Source organism: Onthophagus taurus, chromosome 3 (assembly GCF_036711975.1).
Source record: "Onthophagus taurus isolate NC chromosome 3, IU_Otau_3.0, whole genome shotgun sequence".
Lineage (NCBI taxonomy): Eukaryota > Metazoa > Arthropoda > Insecta > Coleoptera > Scarabaeidae > Onthophagus > Onthophagus taurus.
Window position 1 is genome coordinate 10,639,980 of NC_091968.1, and position 27,941 is coordinate 10,667,920.

Consider the following 27,941-nt stretch of genomic DNA (forward strand, 5'->3'; position numbering starts at 1 on the left):
TGATTAACCAAAGGAAAGGGAATTGAGTAGAAACAACTATTGGTCTATTTATAATCAAAAAAATGAACTACAAAATAAATATAATTCAAGTACCACAATATTCATTACTAAAAAGCACCAAATAATAGATTTCTAGCACCATAAAGGCGTTGTATGTAAATATACCAGGACACACCTCAATATACCAGAAACGATACACACGGCAGTCAACCTGTTAATAAATGAAGTTTTTTACTTAATTTACAAGTCTCTGGTTTAAATTCACTTCTCTTTAGATGTAGGTTATTTGTAGGTTATTTTAAATGTCACTTTTGACACTTCAAATTTAAAAAATTGGCGGGGAAATTTACATAAAACTTTAAATTACAAAAAAAATAATTAACAATAATTAAAATAAATGTTAATAACAAATAATTTGCAAATGAATTATTTTATAAAAAGATCATTTATATAAAAAAAATGTATTTGACGTTTAAGAAAATAAAAATGTCAATTTGACAGTTGATCTGACGTTTTAAAATTGTTAAAAAAAGTTTTTAATTTCCATGTATAATATACAGATGATACAGAAAGTGGGTGTTCTTCGCAATGATAATGGAAGGAAGGTTTTGTTGTTGATCGAAATCGAGTTGTACAAATCTTAGCTGAAACGTTGGAGGATCTTGTATTTACACAAGTTTACAAATGCGATACGACTCAATTTCGAACACGAACTATTTGAACTGAAACCGTAAAAATCTATACAAAGACAAATAATCTTTAAAGAAATAGGTTAAAAAGAAAAGGTAGACTTGAAACTGAGTCGTAAACGAATCCGCGTTACAACTTGATTTGATTAAATTTTACATAACTTATCAGATTAAAACCCCTCCGGAGAGTGTATTTCATGAATAATTCATGAGGTAACCGAAAAAAAAAGTAAAAAAAAACATGTACATGAGGTAATCTGTGACAATTTACTTTATATTTTTACCTGACTAATCAACAGTTTAATAAATTAATTTTGCAAAAGTAAATTTCATTCCTAAAATAATAAAATAAAATAATTCTTGTTGTTGAACTTGACCTATTTGATATCATCGATGTCGCCGAAACTTCACATATTCCATAACCCACCTACTCCAACATAATCTAAAGTACTCAGAGAGAACTTCAAATCAACTTCGAAACCATCTTAATACAATCATAAAATTAATTATAAGACGATTAAAATTTTAAGCTTATTTAATAAATTTAATGTTTAAATATATCAAAATTAATTTGATTATAGATGTGGAGGATTTTATTGGTCGTCTCAATATGGACAATATCAACAGGAACGGGAGTTGTTATCGCTGAAAACTACGATTTATTACCGATTTGGTCGATTTTCAGAAACATTCATGAAGATAAACCACAAATAAATAACGACGAGTTTTACATTAAAGATTATTCTTTCATGATCCCAATAAATAAATTTAACACAGACGTAAAAGGTAAGTTCTTTTAAACTTAAATATTTACGTTGAAACATCAACAAGATTAATGTCGACCTCTATAAACATCGAAATTAAGATCATCGTAATATTTTAATAAATCCGGTCAAAACCGACGTGTTTAAACACACGTTACACTTTGACGCGTACGTTTATCAAATTTACACGGTATTTATTCGAATCAAACAGTTGGGTTAGTTGAGGGGTTGAATTTGATATTTTTTAAAAGCACGAATCTCTGTTTGCATTTCCCGTGAGTTCAAATATGTACAGTACATTTTTTTACAAAAATATCGATTTCCTAATCCTTTTTTTAAAAAAAAATTCTTTCCTAAGTCAAAAATGTTGAAACTTTGTAACAGAATTAAAACCCTATCAAAATGCACTCAGTAAAGGCCTTTGGAATCAATTTTAGCAAAATATGACAATCCCCATTCCAGGGAGATAATGGTCAGGCATAAAATATGTTTTAGTGATGTTGCAGTATACAAAAACCTTTATTACTAATATAAAAATAATACATTTTTTATTACGTTAGAAAATAACTAACACTTGCTTTAGCTAAATCACATTATGATATTCAGAAAAATAGTTCTTTCTTTCATTACAACATAAATAAACATTGCACGCAGTACATTTTGAGTGGGGTCTCGAGTGAATAGCTTTGGCAGAACAATTTTCACATCTTCCTCTTTCTTTTCCAAAAGTAATCTAGTGCGAACCACGGTTCCCAAGTCTTACGTCATCAGTGTACTGGTAATCTTGCGATACATGAATGTTTCTAGTTCTAGGTCTAATGTTAGTTCTAGTGACAGTGGTAGGTAGCGCTAGTTAGCATATGATATCACTATGTTACATTCTTCTATTGAACTAAAACTAGAACAAACACTAGTGTTAGTGTTAGTTTTAGTTTTAATTGTTACGCAACGTTAGACCAAGAACTAGAATCATTTGGGTTTAGCCGTCTTAAGAGACGTCCGGCTAAACCCATATGTTTCTAGTTCTAGTGACAGAGCAAGTATAAAACTAGAATTAAAGCTACACCTAGAGCTAGAATCATTCGGGTTTAGCCGCACGTCTCTCTAGACGGCTAAACCCGATTGATTCTAGTTCTTGGTCTAGTGTTAGTTCTAGTTTTCCACTAGCACTATTACTAGAACTAACACAAGACCTAGAACTAGAATCATTCGGGTTTAGCCGTCTTGAGAGACGTGCGGCTAAACCCGAATGATTCTAGCTCTAAGTATAGCGTTAGTTCTAGTTTTACACTTGCACTGTCATTAGACCTAACATTAGACCTAGAACTAGAAATATTTGCATGCAGTAAATTTGTATATTTATTTATCAGACCTGTAGCTACAGAATGACGAAAATCTAATAGCGTCATCCTTTCCTCTTCACATTCAGAATATATGACAAAAAAAATTGACGAAGCATATATCTGTAAAACCAAAGAAAAGCCTGTCACTTGGAATGGCGGTCGATTGTATGTACAGGTGTCTCAATTTCGATGTCCACATAGGCCATCCGAAACTAAAAGAGATACAAAAAAAAGTAGCTTACATGTCATGCTCTCGTTTTTCGAGAAAATGCTATTGCCGAAAACTCCGAGCAGCTATCGTCTTTTGTTTTCGCCCTATCGGCAAAAACTGAAAATTTTGCAAAAGCGACAATCGAATATCTCACTTATCATCAAAGATGGAGTATTATAAATAAAACATTATATGGGCAACTTTTTACAAAGAATTCAGTGGCGTAGGTATAATTTTCTTCCCATCTTTTATTTTCGAGATTTTAGACGTAACTTTATTTTTTTAAATGGAAACCATAATTGGCTATGACCTAAAATAATTTGTTATTTTCTTCTGATAACAAATATATAGTTTGTGGAGAATCTAACAGGACTGCTACATCCATTGTGTTTTTGTAGTCCACTGCGGATTGGTTGCCCGCACTCTACGTCACACTATTTGCCACGCCTGGTAACTGTCTGTGTGTTTAGAGGTTATATAATAGACATTAATACATCTAAAAACATAAAACTTCAAAAATAATATGAATATGTGACGTAGTTTGCAGACAGGTTGTCACAACAATGGATGTAGCAGTCCTGTTAGATTCTACTGTCCTTGGTAGTAGTATTTAAAAATTCACTAACAACTCTGGCATTATGTGCTGCTACTCCGCCATATTGAAAATATATCATTTGAAACATATATGATGGCAAATTGTCGACCAAAGGCTCAATGTGTTGCCTTAATATATTGAGGTATTTACCTGACTAAGTTTTTATGGTAGATACTATATGCCAAAATTCTATTATCTAAAAGGGCACACCATACATTGAACCCCAATCTTCTTTGAACACTCAAAGACTTCATCGGTCCAGATGACATTTTGAACAAACAGCAATTATAGTAGACGCCACGAGAGCTGGCAGTAAATCATCGTTTTCCGCTCTTACAAATGCCATACGTAGTTCACAAACCGCTAGAGAGTAATGTGTGTTAGAAAGAGATAGCATTAGTTTAATATGTCTGCTGTACAATTCAAATGGCCACGTCGAAAAAGTACGTCTGTTCTTCTAAGGGATATAACTCTATAATTATAACCTCAAATCGAAACGTCTTGTCAGCATGTCATGAATCTGTTAGTGTTTTCACAAGCCGAAAATGTTTTCTTTGAAAGGAAAATCATTAAATAATATCATTGACAATGTTTGACATATAACCTCCATTACTAACATAACCTACATTTAAATGTATGTGGTGAAATAATCTAAGTCATACGTCCATATCTTGATTCATACCATTTTTAAGCGATCTGTCACTGCCAGCTCTCGTGGTTTCTACTATATTTAATTTTTCTAAATATCATCTACAAAATTCTAATCTCCGGCACGTAAATAATGAGTTAGCCCCGCTTTGTATGGTTTATACTTATTTTTATTTCATATTCGGGAGCAACGGCTTTTGGTTCAATTTCTCTGCAAGATGTTGATGGATTTATCGCAACTGAAGCCAACACATTGACTTCATCTTCATGCAGGTCATCTTTTGGCATGTTTTTGCACGTGGTTTAGGTAAAGACCAAAAATCTATTAAATTTTCTGCTAATCGGCTGAAGGTTCTTACGTGCGATTGTCTTCTTTCCGGATACCTTGTGAAATATAATTCCGCGGCTAACGTCGCATTCTTATCTGATAATAGCTATCTGATAGCTTTACGCTTCATACGCGACAGCGGGCAGTGGTATTGCTGAGGCTGGTATTAGCGGTGACCTTGATACGATTTTTGAATTAGCAACATACCACCAGCTTAAAATAAATCCTGACAAATCTATGTGGATGAGTTTTAATGGGCAACAGCGCAATCCTACTTCGTACTTAGCCATTAAGATGAATAACACCTTAATTAAAAAGGTCTCTGAATCTAAGTGTCTTGGTATGATTTTAGATACTAGCTTAAGATTTAGAAAACAAATTCAAACATATATTCAGAGATCATATTTTTTTTTGCGTCGGCTGTACCCGCATCGTTCATGTTTACCTTTGAAATTAAAAGTGCTCCTCTGTGATATGTTTGTTCTTTCACAATTTAATTATATGTCTGCTGTATATCATAGGGCTATAGATGCAGTCACGTCACGAAGTATATAAAAGGTTCAGAATAGTTGCCTCAGATTCATTTATGGGATTCGCAAATTTGATAGAGTTTCTCATAAACTTAAGGATGCTGGGTGGCTGAACATGAGCTCTCGACGGGAGTTTCATAGTTTGTCTCTCTATCATAGAATCGTTACCTCTGGAGTCCCGGAGTACCTGCATAATAAAATTAAATATAAACCACAGTGCGAGGGAAGTCAGACAAGGTCAGGTATTAGTTTCTATCCTCCAAAACATAGAACATCACTTTTTCAAAGGTCATTTACATATCATGTTTATAAATCGTATGGAAGCTTGCCACATGCACTACGTCAACTGAAATATGACCAATTTCGAATAAAATTGAAGAATATGATTTTTCAGCAGTCAACGGGTCTTGTCTGATGTTTGTTATTCTTTGTTTCTCTGTGATATTTTTGTGACCTTATTCTTATTGATATAAAGTCATTGTTACGATGTTAACAGTTACGCCATCAGTTATTACACTGACAAGGGAAGTGTCACAACTGTGTCTCACCGATTTCGATGCAATTTGGTACAGTCATAGAATGGGCCAAAATAAGGTTCGCACATTTTTTTATACGTGCGGTAAAAGCCCCTGGGGCGAGTTATAGGGGTTGAAAGTTTGGAGAAAAAGTACGTTTTCACTTATATTTTGAAAACGAAAAGTGCTATCAAAATTTGGTAAATTGTAACTGATATTCATTTTAAAAGAGCTTTCTTTTGATGTGTCACACATATAGCAGAGGGTTAAAAAGGGCGAACTACCCCTATTTTTTTGGAATTATTTAAAAACCACCCTATCGATTTTGGCGGCATTAAGTATACTTCTAGTGCGTTCAAAAATATTAGTTAAGGGTTTTTTCCCATTCGCCCTAGATCAACCCCAGCGAAGTTACGGGGGTTAACATGTAAGCACTTTTCGTAAGAATGATGTGATAAAATTGTCAGGTATTTTGAAAATACTTTAAACAAAACCGTAAATTAGTCGCACAATAAAATGTTTAGTGTAAAATAAGGCATAATACACCATATAGGGGTTGTTGGGGTTATCCACCCCCTTAAAAATTAATTCTATCCCGGGCGTTATTTGTCGATTACGGCGAAATTTGGTACTGTGTTTGTTTTATATTTGAAGTAAAAATTTTTGAAAATGGTTATAAGGGTTACAAATTAGGGGTAGTTTTTTGTTTATACCTCGAAGATGAAAACTGCCATCGTAACTGTGGTATTGTTTTTTAAAAATCTATCTATCGATGTTCCACGAGGTAAACTACCCTCATTTTCTTTAAATAATAAATATAAAACTACTAGATAAATAAGATATTTTATTTATTTATGAGTTAAAAAGCAACTGACAAAAAAAATAGTTCAATATACCAAAGAAGTTTATTCTACATTACTAATTGACGTTTTTTATGTATTATATTAATTTTCAATATTAAATTTATTTTTATTCTACGTAGTGTTGGCAAAAATGAAAGTCGTGGAAAAAATGTTTTAAACATAAGGATTTTTTACACCATGCACATGTTATGACCGCTATATCCCCACAGATATCACACGTTGGCTTCTCACTCGAAAAGCAAACTTCCACGGGATTTTCAAAATGGTCTGGTCTCTCCTCTATATAGCCACTTGCAAACCATGCGTATTTAAAAACATTTATAAACCGAGGGGAAGCCAACTGGTTATGCGTCAACGATTGCAATTTTAATATGTTATCCCTCTGATGTAAATTGACATCATACTGGTAAAGAATAATCTGATCAGAGAATCTTCTAATAAAATTTTTCCATATTCTGAAACCAAATACATCTAGGGGCTGTATTTGACCTGTTGTCCCTGCAGGTATAGATAAATGTTTAAAATTAGTACCTGATGGAGTTATTTCACTAATAACTTCAGGACAATGGCCACTCCAAGAATCTAATAATAATAATGATTTAGAACCAGTATTTGGAAAATATACATTTTGGAGCCAATTTTTCATGTGTTCTGAAGTTAACTTTCCAGATTTTGATGCCAAAACGTATATATTGTCTGCTTTAAACATTGTATTTGCTACCCTCGGTCCAAAGCTGCCAGAGGGTTCTTTTAAAACAATAAAAAGTGGAGAAAGAAGTTTCCCATCAGCAGATATTACGGGTTGAATTGTGTAACTGTGCGTTGTAGATGACACCGACTGGACCACACTTTCTACGGTTTTAACTCCTAAATCGCTTAATGTTCTTCCCGAATGGAATTCCAAGTTAAAACCGCTCTGATCCGAATTGTAGGTGTTTTCAGGTCCATATATTTGGATTTGTAGCTTTGCCTCTTTAACGAAATCTTTTGCTAAAGTTTTTACTCGATCAACATTTCCAATTTGTTTTTGGGATAGAAATTTTGTTATTTTTCGGCTTACTAACCGATTTGCTTTCTTAAAACGTTGCACCCAGCTATGAGATGCTTTGAACAGTTGAGGAGATAAATTCTTTTCATTTCTAGCTTGTATAGCCCATCTGCGTATATCAATATCATGTAGTGGCAATTTATTATCTACGGCGGCTCTCGCTTGATTAATTACAAATTCGGTAATTTCTGCTAATTTTTCTTTGTATGTCCCTCTTTCTTCAATATATTTAGACCATCTGTGCAATTGGGTCTTTGACGTTACTTTTCGGTATTTGTTTTTTACGGTTTCTAGTTTCAAATAACCTTTCTTCCCACTTGTCCAGTAATTTACCGCCTCTAATTTGTACTCGTAGTCGATGTCATCCTTCAATGGACAATGAGCATCAGTATCTTCTACAAACCTGTCAGTTGTATCCTGGTCTTCAATAATTTGCTGACCGTCATTGATGCCATTGGATGAATCGAAAATTAATACAGTTTCGTCTTCAATTTGCATATTGTAGTCTTCCATACTTTCCATTAAAATACGCTGTATATTTTCTTTTAAACTAACTTCTGCTTCATTTACAGGAGTCTGGGGAATATTCATAACAGTAAAAACTGTCATTAGCAAATTTAAAACGTTTATTGGGTTTATTGTAACCATTGCTTCTGTCAGTTGCTCTGAAACTAAAATCTACCCACTGGGCACACGTTCTTTTATACTAGAAAAAACTATTTTGAGAAATGACCTTTAGCAAGCGGCACTAAAAAAACAAATATTGTGCCAAAATTTTTTTGGTAGGTGTATTTTTGGCAACATTATGTAGAATAAAAATAAACTAATAAACTATATAAAACAAACACAGTACCAAATTTCGCCGTAATCAACAAGTAATGCCCGGGATAGAATTAATTTTTAAGGGGGTGGTTAACCCCAACCACCCCTAAATGGTGTATTATGCCTTATTTTACATTAAACATTTTATTGTGCGACTAATTTACGGTTTTGTTAAAGTATTTTCAAAATACCTGACAATTTTATCACATCATTCTTACGAAAAGTGGTTACATGTTAACCCCCGTAACTTCGCTGGGGATGATCTAGAGCGAATGGGAAAAAACCCTTAACTAATATTTTTGAACGTGCTGGAAGTATACTTAATGCCGCCAAAATCGATAGGGTGGTTTTTAAATAATTCCAAAAAAATAGGGGTAGTTCGCCCTTCTTAACCCTCTGGTATATGTGTGATACATCAAAAGAAAGCTCTTTTAAAATGAATATCAGTTACAATTTACCAAATTTTGATAGCACTTTTCATTTTTAAAATATAAGTGAAAACGTACTTTTTCTCCAAACTTTCAACCCCTATAACTCGCCCCAGGGGCTTTTACCGCACGTATAAAAAAATGTACGAACCTTATTTTGGCCCATTCTATGACTGTACCAAATTGCATCGAAATCGGTGAGACACAGTTGTGACACTTCCCTTGTGAGTCCTTTTTTAATTTTCATTATTATTGTTTTTTTTTTTTGCTCCTCTTATTTCTTATTTTTCTCTTTCATTTAATTTACGTTTGGGTCTTTTGGGCCCTTTCATTTAATTTAATTATGTTTAAATTTAGATTTGATATGATGCGGGTGATACTGTATTAATGATTTCAAGATTTTGCCTTTGTTTTTTTTTCTTTTTATTTGTTATAATTCATAGAATTTTTTTTTTATTTTACGGTTGGATAGAACAGACTATTCTGGATCCCGCCGTTTGATCTCCATATATTATGTACATATTTGTATTGTAGTTTCTTTTTTGTAATGGAGACAATAAAGTCATTTATTATTATTATTATTATAACATATAGCATTCCCATCATGTTACATTTTTCATAATTTGCGAAGTTCATTGTAACGTTTTATTCAGTTTTGTTATACTTTGACACTTAACATGCTAGTAGCACATAATGCCAGAGTTGTTATCGAATTTTTAAATACAAACTTTGGAAATTATTCGATACATTATGTTCCATCATAGTATGTATGGTTATCACCATAGCTACATTAACTTTTAAATACATACATTACTTTTAGATAGAACAAAATGAATTTTTGTTAATTATTCAATAACTATAAGAAATATACCCCACAAACTATATATATTTGTTATCAGAAGAAAATAACAAATTATTTTAAGCCATAGCCAACGATGGTTTCCATTAAAAAAAATAAAGTTACGTCTAAAATCTCGAAAATAAAATATGGGAAAAAAATTCTATTCTATTCTAATTCTATTCTATTTTTTCACTCATCTTCAGTAAGTTGAAGGACAATCCTTTCACCTTAATCCATAATCTTGAAATTTTTCTTCAGTTTCAAGAGATTTTCTCTTATACACATCAAATTTCTTTATCTACCCTTTCTTATCTGGACTTCATGAGATTGAATTATTTCATACTTGACCTCCCTTTGAAGATTATCATGAATTCATCCACAGCCAACAGCCTAGTGCCATGATAATAAATGGAGAACTGACGGTTAAGTGTTTCAAAATACGGAAGGATCTTCTATAGTTTATCCGTAGTGTTCTTAAGAATAATGCTGTTATCGTTGACATGCAGATATGATAAAATCTCCTGATACCTATTACGGGTCATTGTTCGTATGACAAGTGGTACACTCAAGTCTTCAGCATTACTCCAGAAGAGCTTATAGCTTGGCAAACTGTGATAACTCATTAAGAAATTTATGCTAAGGAAACACAGCAACTCTTCTTCTTTCAACTTTAGCGTTTTGTTCCTTTGGGAGGCGTACAAATTACTTTGATAGGTAATATCTTTCAAACAGTTACCCATCAGTGTTAGAAAATAATCTATAGGATTATTGCGAGTTGCAAAAGTATCAACAGTTATTCCCCATGGATAATCGTATCCTGGAATTTCAGTCTGTTTTTCCCGTTTTCTCCATTTTCTATTAATTTCTGAAATGTTCTTCTACTTGGACCCTTTGCCATGTACTTATGCTACTTCAGTGTCACTTTCCTCATTTTGATTAGTTAGTTGTTCTACTTCTTCATCTTCTAGCATAACCAGCACTAGTAATAACAATATCATCTTCTTCATCTTGTATTGTTCAGAATTATCCAACGAAAGATTTTCTAATTCAACACAAACTTCATCAACCTCGACCAAAAGTTGTTCATCACTCAGAGGTTTGTTCAAGTACCAAAACGTATCTGTATTCGCTTGGCTCATTTTTACATCAATTTCAATATTGTATCTGTTATTATCACGACGGTACTTTTTCGTACCAAACACAAAATGTAACTTTTACATTTATTTGAATAAAAATAAGAAATAATTGCAAATTGTAATTGCAATACTTAAACAATACACGAAGCTGCTTACAAATTACCTTTTTGAACAACAAAATTCTACACTACCACTTTTCACTGAACTTCTAACTGTTTCGTTATCACATACAAGAGAACTACCCGTCCTCTGAGTAATTGTCCAGTAATCGTGGTTTTCTATTTAGTTTTATTGTTAAATCAGTTGAACACTGTAATGAATTGAACTATTTGACAAAACTAATATTTATTAATGATCTTTTTTTTTGTGTCGCTATGACATTGTTGCTTACGGACGAACGACATGTTACAACTATGGATTTTTGGACGTTTTGGATTGCAAAACCCGTTCTTTTAAAAATAAAAACTTAAACATCTCAAATCATCAACTTTCTCCCACCTGAGAAAGTATTTATCCGACACTGTCTCACACTTACTCACAAAATCTCACAGGTAATTAGACCTCGCGCCCACACCGCGTTTTCCGAACAGCGTCACTCTCGCACTTAGTCTCTGAAGTGGTCGGATGACTTGTCCGTACGGAGTGTGAAGTTTCACTAGTAGCACCTTTCGATCTTCATCTTTCCGAACGTTCAGGGTTGATAGCCGATTATCTTTTGCTGGAAAACATTTTTGCTGAATGATGGACATCAGCCCCTTTTCTCTCCCATTTACCTCTTCTTCAGTTACAGACTTTTCTCTTCTTACATCAGGATATCTACAGTTCCGCAATATACAAACCGCAACATCCAAGCAATCATTCGGACATTTTTCCTATAACTTGATAAAAATCGATAGAAACGACTTGCATCGTTGATATTTATCATCGACACAATTGGTTTTTTCTTTCTTTCAGCATTAATTTCTTCTTCATCTTCGTCTGGTTCATTCCCAGGCCATTCATTTGGAAATTTCATTAGCCACTCAGGGCCCTTGCTCCATTTCGATTCGAACAATTGTTTGGGAGAACAGCCTCTAGAGATGGCAAATCCGCTGGGTTAATCGTACCCGGTAAATGTTTCCATGCTTCTGCGTTCGTGAGTTCTTTGATCTCCTTCATCCTGTTCCACACGAAAGTAGACCATTCTTCACGACGTTTTATCCATCCAAGCACTGTGGTAGAGTCAGTCCAGAAATAAACATCCTCAACGACGGCGACGTTTAAGGTTTCTTGCACGCTTATAGCAAGTCGGGCACCAATTGTAGTCGCTAACATTTCCAGTCTTGGAATGGACATCTTCTTGATCGGTGCCACTCTCAACTTTGCTTGTAAAGGTGTGTCCAGACATTGCGCGGCATATCGTCTTCCAGTATTCCAGCTGTTGCTAACGAACATTTGCAGTAAACATTCGTGGGTAATCGTGTGGACGTGTTGCCGTATACAAAAAGATGGATAACGAAACATCGATTCGTTTAATTCAAGTATACATATAGATGGTTGAAGATGTTGTGGGATCCACAAGAAAGAGATTACTACAATAAAATTAAACGTGAAGACGTACGAAATATGAATGAATGAATGGATTTTGTTTTGACATAAACAAAAGTGCGCGGCGTGTCTCGCATATGCCGCGCACACGTTCTTTGGTACTGGCGCGCGGCAGAATTGTGTCCGACGAACGCCGCATGTTGCTGCCGCGCACTTGCCGCGCAATGTTTGGACACACCTTAACAAGAATATTTTGATAACTTCACAGGTTTCAACTCTCAAAAAGACAGCCGCAGCATAAGCGCTACCGCTAGCATCGTAGAATGTGTGTAGCGATGACCTGTAGTTCTCGTTTGGCGCTATTCTTATCCATCTCGGAACCAGTGACGTAGCGAACATAACTGGCGCCCCCTCCAGAAAAGATACAAAAATTATCCGAAATATTTTGTATGTGTTGAAGATTATTTGGCGCCCCCTTGCAAGTAGCGCCCGGAGCATGATTGACCCCCTTGCCGCCGCCCCCCCCCCCCCCATACGAAGAATGAGGCAAGGCCCCAATTCGCTCACCCATTTCATGAGCATTTTGTTCATTTCATCATCTATCTCCTCATCCCATCCAATTTTATTCTTCCACACTTTCTGTAACATCAGCTTAGGGTACAAAGTTGTGGGGCTGGTTACTTCAATTGGATCGAATATTCGCTGAGCGTATGAAAGAAGAATTCTCTTCGTAATCACGGTATTCGTTGTCTGAGGTGTATAACAAAGCATTAGAGTGTCATGTCTCGTATTCCAATTTAATCCCAATAATGGTACAATGTGATCTTCCAAACTTTCTATCTTGCTACACTCCCACCCTGTCAATGCAAACCCACCTTCGGCCATCAGTGCAGTGGCTTCTCTTACGAAAAGATCTTTTGTTTGCTCATCCGGTATGCTAGTGACACAATTGTCTACAATGCTTCTCTTTAACCGGTTTACAGTGGATTCAGAATAAATGTTTTCCCCTTCTCCTCCACAATCTTTTTCAATATGTTGCTCTAAAGTAGCGCCGAATAGAAAAGGTCTTGAATTTACCCCAAATACCACCCTTTGATGACGATATAGTAAATCTTTTCCTTCGTCTGTCTTCCATATGAATCTCAGGAAATCTCTATCCCTGATATTCAGGCTAATTTGTAAAAATACTTTTCTGATATCCGATGTTACTCCAACCCTTTCTATTCTAAAGCGTAACAACACATCAGGAATCAACTCAATTAAATTTATACCTTTCTCCAAGCAATCATTTAGAGATGCTCTTCCCTTTTCCTTGGCTGAAACATCAAATACTGGACGCACCTTAGTTGTGGTACTGGACTCTTTGAATACGGGTAGATGCGGTATATAATGTGCGGTATTGTCGATTTCATCTTGGGGTATCCTTCTATAATCCCTTCCGACAACCGCTGTGCAAATACATCAGAGTATCTTTCAACGTCCCCAGTTGCTTGAAGTTTGTTGTTTACAGATTGAAGTCTCTTTTTCGCCAAATTGTAATTATTCGGTAACGGTGGATGTCCTTCCGTCCAAAGCAACTGCACCTCATACCGTCCTTCTTCATTTACCACTGTCGTCTCCTTAAAGTATGTTTTAACTGCCTTTTCTAATTCAACTTTAGCCCGGTTCTCTTCTGGTTCCGAAATTCCTAGTACATCTAGCTGCCAAAGTTTTGAAATCGGAATATCTTTTGAAACTTTTGTCGTTTTTACTTTTCCCATAAGTGTCCACCCGAGTAATGACTCCAACGCTACGAGTCCCCATTTCAACTGCAGTTTCTTACCGGTAAGTAGTTTCCTAACAAGATCTGCTCCTATGAATACGGATACTTCGCGGCAATTGCCCGTGTCAATCAATTTAATACCAGCGTTTTTTAATTCCATCGTCCAAGCCCCATTAAAAACATTGGGAATTGCGGAACATATAGTCGTCTGATCTAGAACTTCAAATCTACAGGCAAATTCACCATCAAGACGCACCAATCTTATTTCATAGCATCGATGTTCTTGTTCTTCAGTTTGAGTTCCTCCAAGTAACGCATGAACAATCCTTTCTGTTCGTTTTGTCCGACACATTATTTCGGTGGCAACAGATTTTTCAATACATAAGACCTTTGAGATCCAGCATCTATAATAGCCCGTACTTTCTTCTCTCCACCAGACCCGGTTATCTTTACCACAAGTGCCTACACAAAAACGTGCAATAACTCAAATTTACATCTTCGATCTTCTTTTGAAGTTAACTCGCCGATTTATCTGCTTCTAAACTGGGACACAACAAAATAATATGTTGCTCTCTACAAAGAACGCATCTTAATTTCACGAGACATCTTCTACTCAAATGTCCCAATTGTGCGCATCGAAACAGGCCGTTTTGTTATTCAAAATCTTATTCTTTTCGTTTAAATCCATTTTCTGCGCTTTAAAACATTTGTCCGTAACATGATCCCCTTCACAAAAAACACACTTGCTCGCAAGCCCATTGTTGATGAGCCCCGCTGCTGTAGCTTGTGTTGGTTCCACATTCTTTATCTTCGCAGGCTTTCCTTTGGTTTCTACGCCAAAACCCTCCACCGCTAAAGCGATCCGTTCTTCTCCTTCAACCTCGGCCTTTAAAAACTCCATAAGGTACGTGAGCCTAGTCTTTGACGGATTACTTGCTTTATCTGTGGGTTCCGGTGTCCTTTGCCAGACACATAACAATTCCTCTGGTAAGCAGGACTCAACAAGCGGATACAACATGGCCGCATGGCGTTATTGAGTACTATTCCCTAACATAGCCTACTACGAGCATGTCTTTTCTTCCAAAACGCGCTTCCAAGGTCTCGATTGCTTTGACATAATTGTCTGTGGTTGGGGGAAAACTGTCTATTAAATCTTTGGCCATCGAATTTGGTATCATTGCCGAAATTAAATATTGAAATTTATCTTCCAGTGCTAAATCCTCGTCCTCGTGTACCTTTTTAAATTGGGTCCAGAAAGCTAACCATTCTCTTACGTCCCTGCCGAATTTTTTGAGTTCGATCTTAGGTAGTTTGAATTTATGCGATAAACTTTGATTTGCGAGTATGGGCGTAGATGTCGATGCCGTCGATACCGCGTTTGAAAATACTTTATTGCAACGAACTTTTAATTTAAAAAATTTAATCTGGTAATCGTCGCATTTTGCAAGTTCGTCATCAATATCTTTGTCTGCTATTCCGTTCGCAATCATTAATTTTAAAGCCTTTTAATTCCAAAGCATCGATCAGGGATGGTTGCTGCCAAAACAGTGTCTACTTCTCAGGATGATCGAGTAAAAGCGCTGCGAAGAAGCGCACGCCGCTTTCTTTCTTCGTCCATTATCGAAAACCACACCCAAACAAATTCTTACACGCAAAAGTTACGTCACGCGCACGAAAATTTTCACGTCAGCCTCGCGTACGTAAATCCAATCTTGAGTCCTGTTACGGTCGCCAAATCCGCCAAATGTTTCGTGATCACATACAAGAGAACTACCCGTTCTCTGAGTAATCGTCCAGTAATCGTGATTTTCTATTTAGCTTTATTGTTAAATCGGTTGAACACAGTAATGAATTGAACTATTTGACAAAACTAATATTTATAAATGATCTTTTTTTTCTGTGTCGCTATGACATTGTTGCTAACGGACGAACGACCTGTTATAACTATTTTGCGTTTTGAATTGCAAAACCCGTTCTTTTAAAAATAAAAACTTAAACGTCTCAAATAATCAACACTAACCTCACATCTGGACGGATAAGTTTAAATATACCTTAAAAACCCTACAGTGCGGATTTCGTCATTTTTTATACAGGTTCTTTCTTGTATAGTAGAAAGTAGCGACAGTTCTAAATGCGCCAAATAGATGACTCCTACTGTTTAAAAATTAGCGGTACTTTAAAGTACCGTCGGGAAACAACAGGTTAAAGCCTGTTCTTCGTCAATGATGCCTCTATTCTGTCCGCAAATTGTCGCTTCCATCTTTCCTTTGGTCGTCCTAGACCAAGGTTTATATATTAAAGGTTGTCTAAGTTCCTATGCTTCAATACTTTGATTTTAGCTTGTGGGCGAGGGGCAAGAGCAGGAGTGTTTCGTGACGTAAGCGATCACGGATTGCGCACGCAACCTCATGGCCATGTGGTGCTCCATGCCTTTGTTTAATTTGAATTGCTTGGCGGTATTATTTTCCACATGTGACGTAATGCGCAGTATGGTTGCGTACGAACCTAGACAACCTCTTATATATAGACCTTGGTCCTGGACTTCGTCACTCATTCCATTATTTCTTCCATATATGCGTCCATGTTTCTTTCTCTATCGTATAGTGTTTTATCGGTGATTCTGCGAAATATCTTTATTTCTGCTGTTTCCAATATCCGTTTTGTTTTAGACGTGTCATGTGTAGTCTCAGCCGTATAGGTCATGATCGATCTAAGGTGCTTTTATACAGGGTGGTTCAGTCAAATTCTACGGTTTACTTATACCCAAAATAAAAGATAAAATGTAAATTTTTGACTAAATTTTGACGGCTCATAGCTTGAAAACAAAAAAGTTGCGACCCTATGTTTATATAAAAAACTTATGTTATTTTGGCAAGTACTACGTCCTAGTAAAGTTTCCCGATTAAAAACTGAACCATCCTGTATATTCACGATTTTGTGTTAATATTAAGCCTGCGATTTTACTGGCTTTTCTGACTTGTTGGGATACTTCCTCTTCAATATTACCGTAACTTGAATTGTTTCGCTATGTTGTTAAATACTTGTAGGTTTCTCTCTAGATTGTTCTCGTTTTTCGCAAAGAGGATCGCATCATCAGCATAACACAGGATCACAAATTCTTGATCACCCATTTTGCAGTCCCTGACCGTCTTGACTTTTTTTTATGATTTCATCCATCACAAGATTGAATGATAGTGGACTCAATGAATCCCCTTGTCGAATGCCAGCATTTGCAGGTATTTCGTTAGTGAGTTTTTCATTTATCCGTACTTGCATGCTGTTTGTCGAATAAATGTTTTAACTATATTTGTCGGTATTCCGGTATTTCTTCCGCACTACCTTTCACATAAGCAAAAACCAAGGACAGTAGAATCTAACAGGACTGCTACATCCATTGTATTTTTGTAGTCCACTACGGGTTGGTTACCCGCACTCTACGTCACACTACTAATGGATGTAGCAGTCCTGTTAGATTCTACTGCCCTTGAGCAAAAACCTAATTCTTGTTGACCAACCTTAAATAAATATAATTCGAAAAACGTGACTGTCCAAAAATGACATGACAAATTAAAATTTGAGGTTAATTGTTAAATTTCAATAAAATAGTTGTTATGGTGGAGGAGCCGGGCTTGTAAAAAAAAAATGTTCTGATCCAAAATATATTGTTCGATTTAAAAGGAATTGTGTCTCGCACCTATTCCATAATGAATTGCGTTGGTAAATATTGCTGAGGATTTAACTCCTTCGAGCATCTTTCGTTCTTTCAAAGTTATAACAAAACCGAACTATTCTCCCAAACATAGTTTTATAGCTTAACACAGCGTTTCTCAACCTGTGGGGCGAGCCCCCCTAGGGAGGCGTCATAATTCTACATGGGGGGCGCCAACACATCAAAATGAAAAAAAAGATAATTACTAATAAAAAATTAAGTAAGTACAGTACACGTTTAAACTAATACACTCGTACTATTACCTAGGTATTTAATTACTATAAATATAATTGTATCAGTAGGTACTGTCAAATGCCAAATGAAACTAATAATAGACTCATCAGTACTAAATTAAAAGTAGCTGTAATAATTATAATTATTAGTGACTCCCTTGGGCCTGTCTCGCACAGCAAAGTTTTTCAAAAGAAGGTTTTATATTACAAATAGCCACTCTCAGTTCTTTGGTCTATATTCAGTCGAGACCTATATTTTGTCTTTAAAGCAGCAACCGCAGAAAATCCGGCTTCACAAAGGTAGGATATTGAAAATGGTAATAATATACGAAATGCTCTTGTTTTCAGTGGAGAAAATTCATCATCCAAAATTCAAGAGAGATTTATTACTAAATTCTCTCTATTACTAAATTTCGCCGCTTGCAGTAAAGTCTATGAAGATTTCTTCTTCTGCAGTTGAGAGAATAGTTCGAAATGAATCCCTAACCCACTTGTAAGTTGCTACCATTTTGTCGTCAGCAAGAAAATACTTTTTAAAATTCTGTGCCAACATGGCTAAATGACTTTCTATTGTTACAAACACAACTTTCACATACTGTTCTTCTTCCTTGTATGTTTTGACACACTCATTCACATTTGCAAACATTTCTAGTTTTTTTTGTTTCACATTTCTGCTCCACAGCTCCAAATTTCTACAGAATGCACTTAACTACTGCTATCCAACATATGTGTGTTTGCTCCTTGGAGTTGTAGATTCAGGGTATTTAATTTCTCGAATATATAACCAATTTCATCACAAATAAAGCATCTCGAAACTTTTTGGCTTCCAGGCGGTTTTCCTCTTCTAGAAAAGTGGCAATTTCCTCTTTTAACTCATAAACACGTTGTACAAATTTCCCACGCGATGGCCTCACAATAAAATAGCAACGTTGAATGTTCTGCACCCATATATTTACAAAGTGCATTAAAGATTCTTGATTTTACGGGTCTCATTTTTATATAAGTTATTACAGTTACAACCGTCATTAGCACAATGTTGAGACCAGGACTCATTTCTTTGGAAACCAGAGCCTTTCTATAGATGGTCGGTGTCTAGACACATTGCGGAGATTTTTGTTTCACAAGTGCTTGTACGCTTTGGAATCTTCCAGATATTGTACAAGCACCATCGGTGCATATTCCAACGCAATTCTTCCACTCTATGTTTGCCGGATTAATAAAATCAATTAAAATATCAAACAAAGCGAGTGTTGTTGCTTTGAGTTCTATAGGTTTGCAGAAAAGTAGTTCTTCTAGTGCCGATATGCGATCACAAAATCAGACATCGGCAATTAAATGAGCGTCTTTATTGCTATCTGTTGCCTCGTCAAACTGAATCGAAAACAATTTTTCACACAACTTTTCAAGAAGCTGTTACATCTTCGGCTATATCACCAATTGTTTGGCAAAATTATCTCCAAACATAGTTTCTACAATCTCCATCGCAACTGGCAGAATAAGGTCTTCACCAATGGTGTGAGCGTTTTTATATCTGGCTATTTTATATGATACTTTGTAAGAGGCAAGTAAAACTTTTTCGTTCACAAACAAAGTTTTTTTGAAGAATGATGTTTGCTCTTCATATGACTAATTTTAATTCAAAGAATTCTCGGGGCTTGTTAACGTACTCACTATGAAGTGTTTCCAAATGGCGTCTAAGTTTATTAGGTTTCATGCTGTCTGCTGCCAAAATTTTTGAACAAATGACGCAAAAGAAAGGTAGGGGGGCGCCATAAATATTGTTATTGAAAATTGGGGCCCGAATACTGAAACGTTGAGAAACGCTGGCTTAACAGAAAAGCGATATAAATTCTTATATAATGAGACCTCCTCCAAATAGAAGACATTACCGGTATTCTCAGATTTTCGAAAATTCTTTCTTCTAACCTATGAATTAATCTTTATAGGTACCTTACCTTCAATATACTTTTTTATTATCATTCTGGGTTTCTTTTGTACTACCGATTATCTCTTAAATATCTGAGGAACTTTTACATAACCAAAAACTTAATTTGTTGACATGTTCAAGGTCTTTAATACAACACATTAACATCAATTAACATATCGTCGTTAATATCACAAACAGACGTATCTCAATTTTACCAATTTTACAGGAGAGCAGTTTAAAGTTATAAACAATCTTTGAAGTTGCAGTGTCTATTACTGTGAGGTATATATTTTTCAAGAATGCTGTAGCAGTGTAATTTACAGTTTATGTGTGTAGCCTGTGACTGAATATATTGCAAAACGTGACTCAGTTGTTAGTTTTTGATAAATAAATTAGATACGACCTTTTGTGAGAATAATATTTTTTAGAAATCAGTAGATACGTCTATTTATTATAACATAAACACTGTCTTTGTATATAAAAAAGAATGGTATCTACGGAGAAACACTTTATTTTTTCTAAGATCATTAGTACAAAACATACCAATCAGAAATAAAACTCATTTTGTTAAAAGTATACAACAATAAAGAAATAAATAATAGTATATTAAAAAACAAGTTTCGTAATACACGTTTGAAATGCACGAATTCAAGTTGAAAAACGAGTGGCGAAGCCACGAGTTTTTTAATGAATGAGTGCTTTAAGTCTTATGAAACGTGTTTTTTATGCTATTTTTTGTAATTCGCGCTTTTATCCTTTTTTTTTCTTAAAAATAAAATAAATTTTGACAATGTAGGGAAATAGGTATGTAGCAGTTGGTAACAACGTAACACTTGAAAATAGAAATTTGAATGACAAATAGAAACTGTCAAAACACAAAACGTATTCACCTCATAAAAATGTTTAATGTACACCTCCCAAAATAAGAGAAATTGCTCAGAGTTCAATGTCCTCATCATTGTGGACCTTGTATTCGATGTTAAGAACGTGTTTAAACATCCATAGACAAACATTGTCACATTGACAACTAGAAAAATTAATGACCCAATGTCACCAACTTGAACTGATTCCATAAAATGTTACTAAAATCTTATTACAGCATCGGATGCTGTAAAGAGTGTCATTACAGCACCCGTTTTAGTACTGTAATAGCTTTCATTACCGTCGCGAATTACAAAAACATTCTTACAAAACGAAACTGCGGTCTCAGAAACTGTTTTAATGGGGTAATGAAGCATAGAAATTTTGATGTTCAGGTAATCTTATTAACGGAATATCGCCAGACCACATTATTGGCTGTACATCTGAAAATTTCTCCTGGGAAATTTTGTTTGGAGAAAAATTCTGTTGCCCTGTAGATAGTGTCATTGAATCGATGGTAAGACGTTTCAAAGACAGAGTTTTGTATCCTGACTCCAAGTGACTGGTTGTCAAAAACAGCTTATGTCGGTGATATTTCGAAACCTCAATTTACATCCAAATTTAAGAAGTCTTTGTACTGTAGAGCAAAAACGTCGTAGGATTCTGCCTGCGTGCTAGTTTAAATATGGGAATAAGCATGCTTTATCGCATTGGCAATTGCGCTATGAGCAGAATCTCCTTCGTTTTGCCCATGGAAGGATTCGAAAAATCTAAAAGATATTTCTTCAATATTCTTAGAGTGTCGAACAGTATGAGAAAGAAAATAACAAATCTCTCAACTCTTACATCTCACTCTCTTAACAAAGGAGCCTATATCATTTTATTCACTGCTATAGTGTATATAAAAGATGGACATAAATCAATCGAAGTTTGCGCTCTTATTGATAATGGCAGCGATACCAATTACGTAACGAATGCTCTAACGAGAAAATTGAACGTTATTCAACGAAACATAGATCCAATAACAATAGTCAGTGTTAATGAGGCTACTTCCCAAGTTTCCAAATAAACTAATTTGACCATAAAATCAAAATGTAGTAATTATCAAGTGACTTTACCATTTTTGATATTGAATCGCATAACAGAAAGAATTCCAACGATAACATTGAATCAACAAGAACTGAAAATTCCTATGGGAATAAAATCAGCCTATCCAAAATGGTATACGCCTGGTGAAATTAATTTACTAATTGGTGCCGAAATCTTCTATGAGTTGATTCTTAATGGCAAAATAAGTTTAGGAAAGAATAACCTTGTGATGAGAGAAACTAAACTTGGTTGGTTAATAACTGGACGTTTAGACCAAGACAAGATAAAAAGCATTGGCAATTTAACCCTGAGCAACACTATGGATTTATATAGTGAACTACAACAATTTAAGACGTTATACGAATGCCCTTCTGAACGATTACTTTCTTCAGAAGAGAATAAGTGTGAAGAAAACTTCATCAAGTATACAACCAGAGATGAACATGGCCGTTATACGGTAGTGTTACCCTTCAATGAGAAGAAGGAGCAGTTGGGAAATAATTTACCAGAAACCCTGAATCGGTTTCAAAACTTGGAGAGAAGATTAAGTCGAGATAGTGTCTTGCAGGAAGAATATAAACGATTTATGGTGGAATATGAAAAATTAGGGCATATGAAAAGAGTTGCCGATTTAAACAATGAAAACCTAAAAGAACTTGAACATGAACATTCTTATTATATTCCTCATCACCCAGTATTCAAAGCTTCTAGCTCAACAACCAAAGTCAGAGTACTGTTCGACGCTTCTTCAAAGGCTAATGGTAAATTTTCATTAAACGATTGTTTTCGATTATATTAAGACTTAGAAAACACAATATAGCATTGGTTGCCGATATCGAAAAAATGTTTCGACAAGAACATTGTTGAACATTCTACCAAGAAGATTGGTGTATACAATTTATGTACTGTTACGTATGGTACTGCCTCTGCAACATTCTTAACCACACGATGTTTGGCCGACGTGGCTAATTTAAATGTGAAGGATTACCCTATCGCATCAAAGGCAATAATCAATGATATGTACGTGGATGATCTCATTACAGGATGCGATAGTGTAGAAGGTGGTTTGAAATTGAGAGAAACCATCTACAAAATCCTAAGAAATGGAGGTTTTAATTTAAGAAAATGGGGGAGTAACTCCATAGAAATTTTAGAACAATGTGCAGGTTTAAATCCTAATGATAAACATTTAGTTAAAGACGAAATAGACAATTGTTAGACAGTTGTTATTTGGTATTCGTCAGATGATACTATACGATTCGTCATCAATACAGATATCAAACCGAGCAAACAATTAACAAAGAGATCTATCCTGTCAAGCGTTTCCAGAAGTTTCGATCCCTTAGGTCTGATCGCACCAATCACAATTCAATCAAAAATATACATCCAACAATTATGGACAATGAAATTGGATTGGGACGACGACTTACCAGAATTTGTCATAGAATCTTGGAACCGTTTTGAAGCACAATTATCCCAATATCTTGGGAGTATGAAATGATAAATTCTGAGTTTTAAAGACCCTTTGATAAGTAAAAAAGCTTGCTTTAGGATTACCTTCAGGCACAGACTGCGAGTACAGATAGTACATTTCTGGTTACAAATATTCCCTAGTAGAGCTGTAGTAGTTCTACAGTATTGGGACTCCATTCTAGGAAACATGTTAATGTGTCCAAAACATCAGAACGAATCAGTTGATCCCTTGCAATAACGCTTTCAGATTTCCGTCCACCTCTTTTCCATTTCAACAATTCCAACCTCGTCTACTTTGTCTGAGGCTGTTCTCACTGCCCTTTCTGAAATATCCAATGTATTCAAAAAACTTCTTGCAGACAGGAACAAGAGTTTGGTTTATCAGGAAATAATATTTAACAGTCTTTTTTTTACGGGAATCCACACATTTCGTCGTTTTCTGCTTTGTGTCAGTAACTTTCGTATTTCTCACAATAAATTCTCGTTTTCGATTTATGTCTGGCAGTTTATAATACCCAGTAAATAATTCAAGTCTTTGCGCCTTTTCTATTGTTGAATAAACTCTTCCCAACTTCTTGCAAAATGGTGCTATTACATTTTGGTTTCATTCTCCTACAAGGTACAAGTTTTCCTTCCTTCACCGTTTAGTACTCCTTACCTAAATTTCTTAGTCTTCGCATTTTTTTGTTTATTAAAACGTACTTTCTTTGGGATCTGTCCTTCTCTTTCAACCCTTTCTACTGCATGTTGCTCCGGGTTATGATCAAGTTTATTAATCTTTTCAATTTTACTTTTTTTTTGCTCTTTTTATGTGACTGTCACAATTGGGATTTGCCATGAAATGGGCATGACACAGTAATCTCAGACAACGAAAACAAGAAGTAAATACCTCTTCTTTGCAGTCTTTTGCCTCACATCCTGGAGAATAAGCTGGATCCGCATCTGAATTGTAGCCGTCACCAAATTGAATGCAACTATCAATTCCTCTTCTGTTGGTTCTTGCTGTGCTTGTTCCTGTGCTACCGATTCTCGATCTTCTTGAGGATCCACGTTGTTTTGCACTGAAATGCTGGCCGCATTCTTAATTTAATTTTCTCCATGGTGGGTAACATTTTAACTTACAGACAATCCGAGCTAAAGGTACGTCTTCCGTCGAATCAGTCTGGCATGGATCTCCACATAGATTAACTACCCTGGATTTTAACTGAGTTAAAGCATCGTCCTCAGGGGAATCACTCGCGTCAATGTACTGTATCAATCACTTTGCCACTATACCACTTCTTGTTGTAAAACATTTTTACTTTGCAACCACGAAACATTAATTCTTTCGATGCAACAACATTTTTTGAGCCGTCATTCCACAAAACTAACGATAAGACATCCATTTTAGATAAGCTCACCTCACCGAGAATAAGTAATCTGCCAGACTCCACATTCATGCGCATGTGAATGAAATGACTTGTCTGAACTTGCATAGTTTAGATACGTCAGTAAGTCTTAATGAATTTTTTTAGTCTAGAGAAGTGTTAGATACGTTAATTTGTGATATAAACGACGATATGTACATTATTGTCAATTTTAGATTGTATTGGTCTTATTCAGTGTTGCCGATTACTCGGTAAATTTATCGATATTCTTTTCGATTTATCGATTTACTCAAATAATATTGGATTATACCGAATAAAATTTTAATTCTATTTATTTTGTTTTATTGTTCAATAAAACATTTAAGTTAGACACTAATTTTTTATTTTACACCTTTTAATTGCGATTGTCTCCGCCATCTATTAACAAACTAAGAAACTTTAATTGAATTAAAATTTCCATAATCTTTTTATAAAAAAATAAATGTTGAAAATGCTATAACTCAGTTAATTTACAATTTTTTGATTAAAATTTTCCTAAATATTTATTAATTTATAAGCAAAACGTGGATTTACATCAAATGTGGTAAATGTTACCTTTGACATGTCAGTTTTAAAAGCATTAAAAAATTTTAAAACCAAACATCTCACTAATATATATTTTCTAAGCAAAATGTACATTACCATCTATTAATTTTTACCCCAAAGATAAATAACATAATTTTAGATTTAAACTAAACATTTAAAAAATTAATTTGACAGTAGTAAATTTTGAGTTTGACATTTAAACGTCAAAAATAAAAGTGAGGTTAATTAATGAACAATTATTATTTAAATTAAACGTTGATTATAAAAAATAGTTATTAGTGTTTTTTTTACATATGCATATGTATGTGGAGGACGTGGACGTTCAAATGAAATTTCATCCGAGGTGAAATCGTTTTACTTCGAATGTTCATCTCTCGGGGCTATTTACATTTATTCGCCCCGATGCTGAAAGTAAATTGAAATCATCGCCTCAAAAGCTGGTTTGATTTTGTTTGAATTAAAAGAAAAGAAAAATTAAAATGTTCCAGAAAATTAATTGAGTTTTAATGAATAACATAATTTTTTTGTTTGATAGTGTGGTAAATGATCGTTAAGTAAAACATGAATAGATTAGAAATGGAAATTTGAATCTTAACCTTGGCCTTTTTGTACGAATTTTAGGTTGTAGCTAAAAATATTTTTATTAATCACTTCCTCAATCGAAACATTTTCGTGTTTTTCTTTACAGCTTATTTGATACACTTTATTTAACTCATAGTAGGCCTAACTTTACTAATTTTAGGGTGAACCGTTTACAAATTATACGGTTACAATCATTAATTAATTACAAAAAAAACTCAAGGTTTACATTCCTTAATACACATTTCAATAAATATAGCGTATAAATTGCACATCAAATTTAGAAAAACCTGCTGAAATAAAAAAAAATAATGATAATATACATTTCTTCATGTACGCCACTGTGTATGTCTGATTTTGCCGAAACTATACACGCCACTGTCAGTGGGACCAATACCAAAACAAACACTTGAAGTATACCGAGTGCACTTGAAAGTTGGCTTCAATCTCGTATACGGGCGGAGATAGGCAATGCTGCTTCTAGTTATATAATTTCTTTGGAACATGCAAATATCTGTCTGAACCAGAGAATTTTCGTTTTCGAATCCCGTTCAGGCAGTACAGTCTGGTATCGAGCATTAATCACTGATAGTGAACCCGCCAATTCTGCCGGCATTGATAGCACAATATCACTGCTTATAATGTCTTCCGCACCTCATTGGTAGAACATGGAACAGTTTTGAGCATATTGCTTAAATCTGTAAATGATGGTAACAGTTTCTCTGCTGGTCGCTCATAGATTTTCAGAAGACACTATTAAATTATACTACCGCACCTTACCCTGCTTTTTCACTATTTACCACTGTTACTCTCTAGGCAAGATCAAATGGCTTAGTTCTTTTTAATCTTCGTTGGACGGTTACATTTTCAAAGAGAAGAGACGCACTCGGATTAACGTGGTTGTCAACTCTAGATTTATGTTTTTGTGCAAACCGTTTTATTTCGTTATATACATCCGCGCTCTCAAGATCCTTAAGGATATCTCTCTTCCTAACATACCGTGGCGCATCCACGATGCAACTCAAGATTTTATTTTAGAATCTTTGTATGGTTTTAATACGGCATTTTTTAGCGTATCCCCATAGTTGTATCCCGTACGGTCATACGAGTTAGAGGATATGCTTGTATATTAGTATTATATTGTCTATTGATAACTTTGATTGTCTTCCAATTAACCAGCTATATTGCCCGTTTCTTATTCGCAGTTCTTCCAGTTTTTTCTTTATATGTACCTCCCAGGTGAGTTTTTGTATGTAGGTGTATACCGAGATATTTTGTTGAGTTTGCATATGAAATGATGTTATTATTAATTGTGATTGGTGGTAAATTAACAAATTTTTTGTTTGTAAAGTTAATATGAACGGATTTGCCTTCATTAATTTTAATTTTCCGTTTTCCCATTTTACAGTTTGTTTGTGGCCTCTTGAATATTGTCACCCACAGCTATCATGACTGTGTCGTCAGCGAATATTGCTATTGATATACCATTGTCCTCTGGCAGATCGTTTGTATATAGCAGGTACAGAATTGGCCCAAGTACACTACCTTGTAAACACCAGCTTTTATCTATTTTAAATCAGTAAATTCGTTTATCTACGACTGCTTGGATAAGTCATCATTACCGCACTCATTTGAGGTGATTTGAGTTACGTAATGAAGTTCATTACCGCACTGGTTTCATTACGTAACGCATTTTTAGCCTAATCAGAACAGACTTAATTTATTGAAACGAGTAACAATACAAAAGAAAAAGTGCTATCTACTTACAGAGAAACAATACTATTTATTATAAACATTAATTGTTATGTTTTTACATTTCAAAACACTTATTCCAGATGAGTAAACATGTTGTTGAAACTGACAATTCAAAATTGTCAACAATCATGGAGTCGTGTAATCACACGAGTACTGTAATTATGCTCTAGCCCACGTGTGATATACAGCATTTTATCTACGACTGCTAAAAATTACTAAAAAATCAATTTCTTTAGAAAAGTCTATTTGACATTTATAAAAATATTTGATGATGACAAAAATGATTGTTGACAATTATGAATTGTCAGTTAAC

General features: G+C 34.8%; 1 protein-coding gene across 1 annotated transcript in view; it reads left to right on the plus strand.

Moving 5' to 3' along the window:
* LOC111420038 (uncharacterized) overlaps window positions 1-27,941 on the plus strand; it is a 67,838-nt gene that overhangs the window by 26,765 nt on the left and 13,132 nt on the right. The window contains exon 2 of the mRNA XM_071195090.1: window positions 1,271-1,475. Coding sequence (XP_071051191.1) covers window positions 1,271-1,475 — 205 coding nt within the window. The remainder of the gene's footprint in view (window positions 1-1,270; window positions 1,476-27,941) is intronic.